The 7,231-nt window shown below is 39.3% G+C and overlaps 1 protein-coding gene across 1 annotated transcript; it reads left to right on the forward strand.

The window, feature by feature from the left end:
• The first annotated feature begins 3,975 nt into the window (after positions 1-3,975).
• LOC145486381 (uncharacterized) lies at positions 3,976-6,060 on the forward strand. Its single transcript, XM_081465030.1, has 2 exons — positions 3,976-4,192; positions 4,259-6,060. Exon 2 carries the CDS (start codon positions 5,003-5,005, stop codon positions 5,615-5,617), a length of 615 nt encoding a protein of 204 aa, XP_081321156.1. The 5' UTR covers positions 3,976-4,192; positions 4,259-5,002; the 3' UTR covers positions 5,618-6,060.
• Positions 6,061-7,231: the final 1,171 nt, after the last annotated feature.

Here is a 7,231-nt window from a genome sequence, read left to right on the forward strand (position 1 = left end):
GCATGAGTAAGTAATTTGTCTGACGTCACCAAACAAAGCTGAGCAAGCCAATTTTCGCGCCGAAATCACAGCCGCTGCAAGGAGCACTTCACACATTGTACCAGCGATTTTATCAACAAAATTCCCTCAAAACCTATAACATTCGATGTTTTTTCTCGCCAAATTCATAGGAAGCAAAAACGTATGTATGACAGCAAGCCTATTTTTCTTTTCTGAAACCATTTACAATCAAGATAATTCGAAATCACATACTTCGATGGCTATTAAATTTTAACTGGGGAAAAATCTTGTTAATGAAGGAATAAACCTCAAGTTTGTCACCGAAAGTATCTTCTAATGAAATTTTGCTAAACTTAGCGGGCATCAGTCTTCTTTGATCTGCTTAAATGTGCCCGGACAAATAACAAACATAGCTTGACCAGACTCGCCCGAGATGTTACCAAGGCTTACAGACAAAAACACAATTTGGTATGCTGCTCCCCTTCCATTTAAACAGGAAGTCGACAAAAAACAACGAATTGAGATCGTCAACTAAGGGATAGTCTTGATCTGCCACCAACTTCTCAGAAGTAATATTAAAAGACACGTACTCGATTGAGTTAGGGGAACTTAGTTATCGAAATATACTGAAAACAAAGTTATACTGAACATACCATTCAGTTATGGGACATTACTGGGTTCAAAATTAATGTTATGTGATCAAAATCTCTCCGTCATCCCGGAATAAGTCTTGCTTGTTTCAGCTGGAGTCGGGCCCGAAATTTTGAGCCATTGCTTATTACCCGTTTTTTTTTTCTTTTGGATTTACTGTATTTTCTGCCAATCACGTTTGAAGAATAATCACAGGTCACAATGACATGTGCTGACGGAAAGGATTGCGTGACACTAGTCCAAGTGATCAGTTTATACAACTGGACTCCACAACACAAGTTCTGGTTTGTTAAACCATATTGTTGTGGTTTGTATAACCGTATTGTTGTGATTTATACCCATTCTACTTCACAATCGCAACTATATGTACTGGAAACGGGAGCGTATGTTTTAGGAAGACAAACCGTTTTCGCGTTGTTAACCTGTAGGCAAACTTGACTATCTGGGAATCTATTGTTAAATCAAAATATTGACATAGAGGAAAAAGATAGATCTCCTCTATCCTTTACATAGATTTTGTAGCAAAAATTAATGTTAAATTTTCATACCTTAATTTATCTAAGCTGGTTTGAAAGTAATCAACCTCACTCTGAAAATTTGAAAACGACGTCGGTGAATTTGGAATAATCGCAGGGAGATTTTCGCGGGCGGAATATTGGATGAAATAACATGACAGTTTTCGAGACGTGCACGGAATAATAAACAATTCGTTATTTAATTTAAACTCCCACCTCTCTTAGTGTGGGAGCACAGAATCAGTTTATTCAGCCTCCTGTGATTATAGAACGGCCAGTCAGTCAGTCAGTCTACTCAGTTCATCATGATTTCTAATTGACAGGACAAATGTAAAGATAATTGTCGCACCAGCAGAATGAACACTATATCAGCTTATTTAACTGCATACTTAAACAAACGTTTGAGTGTGAAATAATTTCAACAGTCTACTAAAATGAATATCCGACTCCAAATTTCTTTTATCATTTTGCTTACTCATGTGAAGTCTTAAAAGATTTTGAAATCCAAAGTATGTCCCAGAAGCTGCCCACTGATTCGTCCATCAAAGTCGACCAGTCATGTTAAAAGAATGCAGAGAACTTACCAAGAGAACTTGGCAAGAAGACAGCAGTTTACAAACTGAGATAGTGAAAAGTTGCGTCGACCACTACTTTCATGTTTTACAACGTCAAAATTCAAGCAGGGCCGCTGCATTTGGCTATATTTTTCTGTCCCCCAGAAGCTTGTCCAGATCCAGTGATTAATAGATGCTATTTATTATTCATTTTGGAAAGTTTACTTTCTCGATATCTTCTTTCAGTGCCGTGCGTTTGCTGAGGTAGTGGAGTGTAATTTGTGTGGGTTGTATTGAACTTCTTTATTTAAATACTCGCAAAGTACAAAAAGGTTTATGCCATCAGCTTCCGACAGTCTTATTGATCCCAAACTGGTGTTGCCAAAAATAACCCGTCTTCATCATTAGAACAACAATTGTTAGAAAGCAATACTCGGCTTCACACTAGAGCTTGTAAGTACAATCTAAGTGTACATGGAACCTACTTTGAGTCTGAAGGGGTAAATGTTCTTACTTGAGCTTTACTTAGTAACCAAGGAAATGTTCATAGTATGGTCTACACCACACTTGAAAACGCACTTGACCAATAGGAAATGGAAGCCAACTGAAAGCGGCGTGCAGCGGTGCTACAATTCCGATGAACAGACAGACAAACTTGCCAGCTGAGATCGATGGAAACATTCAGAATGGATGACTGGAGTTTAGAAGACTCTATGGAGCATTCTTTTTTGTAAAAAAATAGAAAGGAAAGAAAAGTCGATACAAGTGGTAAACTAATAACCGTAATTTGGATTTCATTTTCAGAGACAGCCTAAATCATCGGTTTTCGTTTCATTCCACACAAAGACAGTAATCGGATATCCATGTTATGCGCAAAGAGCTCTGGGAGCGCCAGGGGGCAAACATTGCAAGTCGCAAGAAGGAAATGTATAGCAAAAAGTTGTTTCCACGTCCAAAAAAAAAAAAAAAAAAAAAAAGCGATTTGGGGAAGAGATCAACGCTTTTTATCCGTTGTTTTATCGAAAATGGATTTGGGCAATGTTGATACATGGAAAATGTAAGTTTTCGTTTGAATAACCGTGAAATATGTGATTAAAAGCTACCGATAACCTCCCTTACTTGCGTGAGGTTTATTGTGAAATCTACATGGAACAGAATATTTAAAGTTTGAAAACACTCCTTGTTTCGAGAGGCTACCCGGAGCAAATGGTAGAAAAGACTTTCTGAGAAGTTAGATATAAAGACAGACAAGAAGTTCTAAAACAGAAAACGAGAACGCAAAAGAAACCTCTACCCTTTGTCACGCAATTTCAACTGCATTACCAAAATTTGAAAAGCATAATCAAGGACAAATTGCATGTTAAATGCAAATACTTAGAGAGATATTCAAGGAGCCACTTAGAAATGGAAAATCGCCTGAAGACGTACTTGTAAAAGCAAAACAACAACTTCAAATGAACAACACAATGGCCACACAGCATGAGTCGCGAGGTCTGTCTACTCATTTTAATCAACGCCACACAGCACAATGATCGCCACCGGGATTATTTCCAATATTATTTATACAACTGAGCTTCAAAATAAGCCGAAAGTAGCCTTACATAACTTGAAAGGCTTTTCTCTTTTCTGGGTTATTTCCTCTCGATTATACCTAAGTTTGTAATATTTTCGGACCATTACGCGATGTAAATTTCACAATAAACCTCACGCAAGCAAGAGAGTTTGTCGGTAGGTTTTATCACATATTTCACGGTTATTCAAACAAAAACTCAAATTTTCCACACATCAACACTGCCTAAATTCATTTGCGATAAAACAACGGCGAAAAAGCGTTGATCTCTCTCCAAAATCGTTTTTTTTTGGACGTCGAAACAACTTTTCGCTATACATTTTCTTCTAGCGACTTGCAATGTTTGCCCCCTGACGATCCCAGAGTTATTCGCGCAAACACGGGTATCCGATTACTGGCAAATCATTCATTTCTTTGCACCACAACCGATCCGTCAACAATTACAGTTTTCCGCACCGACTGTTCCAACTGCAGACCAGGACTCATCCAAAAGAAAATCATCATCAAAAGGAAAGGAAATCCAAAAAACAAAACCAAAAGCTGCATATTGGTCCGTTCCGGAGACAAAACAACTGCTTCAAGTGTGGGCTTCTCACTTTGAAAGATTGAAAGGAGCCTCCAACAAAGTATGCACAGCGATTTGGAACGAGATTTACGAAAACTTCAAGAGCAGTTGGGATGAGAGTGAGCTTACGTTGCCACAAGTCAAGAAGAGACAGGAAAATCTGGAATACGAATTTAAGCAGCTAAAGGTCAAAGCAACTAAAACTGGCTGAAGGTCTGGTAATACGGGCAACATTTTTCTTCAACTTGTCTCGCAACATTGTTGTATTGCAAGTTGAAACACATTGTTGCGCGTATTACCACGTTTGTTACCAACTTGTCTAGCGGCAAAATACAGTGTTGCAAGTTGAGGTAATATGTTGCGCAAAGTAGACTCGAGTTCTACTTTCCGCAACAAATTTTAGTTTTGCTGCTCGTATTTCCACTGAAGTTACAACTCGTCTCGCAACAAATTTGAAATCAACGCTTGTGATTGGCTGTCGCGAAGCGCGGCAAATAAAAAAAAAACATAGCGGACAGTGAAGGCGAGCTTAAATTCGAAGTAGACCAGTAACTCTCGGAAAGCCATAAATTTGTCCTGTACAAAGACCTCGAGAGCTATCATAATCATTGGGACACCGCATTTGTCCCTTCAAAACAAGCAGGAAAAAAGGCAAAAGGCTTGGAAGAACTGTCGCAAAAATACAACTTTTCGCCTAGCTACCTGAAACGACACTGAGCTTCATACTGAGAGAACTTCGCTGGCACGGAAAATTAAGAAGAAAATGACGGCCAGAAGTCGAAGTGCAACTTCGTCGAAATGCTAAATCATGTTAAGAAAGGCGCCATCTTTATTTACACACGATTAAGCAATTATACCTGTAGAATTCTGCAGACTTGCAACACTGTCTTTTGCTGCGAGACACGTTGGTCACAAACGTGGTGATACGCGCAACAATGTGTTTCAACTTGCAATGCAACAATGTTACGAGACAAGTTGAAGGAAAATGTTGCTCGTATTACCGGACCTTAAGAGGACCTGAATAAAATCATGGAGGGCTTTTCTTATTACAGCATTTCTGACCAAATGCAAACTATGGGCTACCGTGACAGCGTAGATCCCGCCAAGATGGAAATTGAAGGTTCTTCTTTCATACTAAGTGCGTCCAATGCTGACAGTACAAATCATTTCTTCGGGGCAAAGGAAAGGGAGGAAAGCTAGTGCTGCAGGTGCTGCAAGATCGGAAAACGAGGACCGGGCTTCAACAAGTGCTGGCGTGAAACGTGGCTCCAAAGAAGTGCGTGGTAAGGAATCACGGAAGAGGAAACGAGGAAAAAGTGACGAGACTAATGGCACAGATGACTTTAGTACATTCAAAGAAATGTGGGAGAAAAGTCTTCAACAAGAAAATGAAAGGATTGAAAAGTCAATGAAAATGTTCCAAGAAAATCAAAAGACGCAAATGGAGCAAACAGCGTCTCTTTTATCCGGATTTAAAGATTTAATGAAGGATTTGATGAAATTTGCACAAATTTACGGAGCCCAGTATGGAGCCGCCATGTTGGCGTACCTCCGCGGTACACCAACATTGCGGCCGGAAAATAGTGGAAACATCTGGAACTTACTTTGGCTATCTAGGCGACTGATTATCTATACTGAACAAAAAAGCATTTACATGAGCACTTTTCCTAATACTTTAACTTCTGAATGGGCTGAAAATCACGAGATAAGTATATGTTTTTCGACAAACGTGTTCGTAGCTCTATGTCACGCACCGCCATAACTTTGAAATTGAAAATGCCTCTCGAAAATAGACTGAAACGTTTATATGCTGATATAAAGACCTCGACTCATTTCACGCCCTGCAAACGAGTAATAAGCTATTAATCGATTCCAAGAAATGCAATCAAAGGCAGAATAGCTTGAGTACATCGATTCCATTGAATTTCGTACGACTTCAAATGCAGAACATTTGGCTCAATTGCAGTATAGCTAGTGCTTTTCAGTATAAGTTTAGTATAAGTTTAGTTTAAGCTAAAAACCCCGGAGATCATGCTGGTTTACGCGCGCCATTTGCGTTTTGCATTTCTGAAACAAGTAATTCATTATCTGTCTGCAGTAGAAGTTTGAGGAAAATCTAGCGAGTAGAATGTTTTCGCGCGAACGTCCTTAAGTGCCTGCTAGCCCTGCGCATTGAAGTTAGCTCTGGCATTCCATCTGCCGTCACTAGACCACAGTGTGGCTTATACAACATGCAGAGTCTCATTGCTTTCCTCCTGCTTTGAAGCGATTTCCATCCCAGCTGATCGAGTATTTCTCCTACCCTAGCGGTACGATCGTAATTCTTGGCTACAAAGCGTACAGCCCGTCGCTGTAGCATTTTTATTTTAATTTCCTGGCCCTGGTTGGGTTCGAAAGGTGGATAACGTTATCCAACGAGCAAATCACTATCCATTCGATAGCGTGGTTTTTTTCTTAACACTTATTCACTGGATAGCGTTATCCAGCCCTGGAACACCCGCGGCCTGATGTTTATTTCGGTGTAAGGATCCCATGTCGTTGCTGCATATTCTAATAAGGGTCTAATTAAGCCAAAATAAGCTAATGTCTTAATCTTATATTAGGAGAGTTCACTTGCAGATTTCGTATGAGGAAAGCAAGAGTACTATTAGCTTTTCCGGTAATGTTATCAATTTGACTGTTCCAACTCAGCTTTGACGAAATAGTAACACCTAGGTACTTTGAAGTGTCCCCTAATTGGAGAGTTTGGTCATGAAGGATGTAGTTGTGGGGGATGAGCTGACGTTTCAGCCCAACTCGGAGGACTTCGCATTTATCCGGCTGGAAATTTATGTCCCACATTTTCTCCCATTGAGCTAGTTTGTCGAGAACGTTTTGAAGAATGTGCGAGTCCAACTCAGAATTATTGGTGAGATATGCAATAGTGTCATCTGTGAATAATCTAACTTTAGTATAACTGACCCCTGTAGGACGCCAGAGAGCACTTCTACATCCTCTGAAGACACTCCTTTTAGCAGAACACGTTGTTTCCTGTTGGTTAGGAATGCTTATACCGATATGATGTTCTTTCACTTGACACTGGAATAAAGTCATTAATTTAATTATTTTAACAACAGCACAAGTAGTCAAGAACACTTGTAATATTATTGTATTATCCATCACAGAGATGTTGGTTGTTGGATGTCGCTTTTCTATTACACATAGATAAATTTAACGCCAATTTAAATACTATGGGTTAATAATAAAAGACTTACCGCTAAACATCTGTAAGCAGTAACATACTCAATCGCCAGTACTAGTTTTTTGTAGGTGAACAGAACAGAAGAAGTACAAAATTTATGCACATTTGAATGATTGTCCTTTTCAAACGCAAAGT

This window comes from Orbicella franksi, chromosome 5, assembly GCF_964199315.1.
Source record: "Orbicella franksi chromosome 5, jaOrbFran1.1, whole genome shotgun sequence".
In the NCBI taxonomy this organism is placed as follows: domain Eukaryota; kingdom Metazoa; phylum Cnidaria; class Anthozoa; order Scleractinia; family Merulinidae; genus Orbicella; species Orbicella franksi.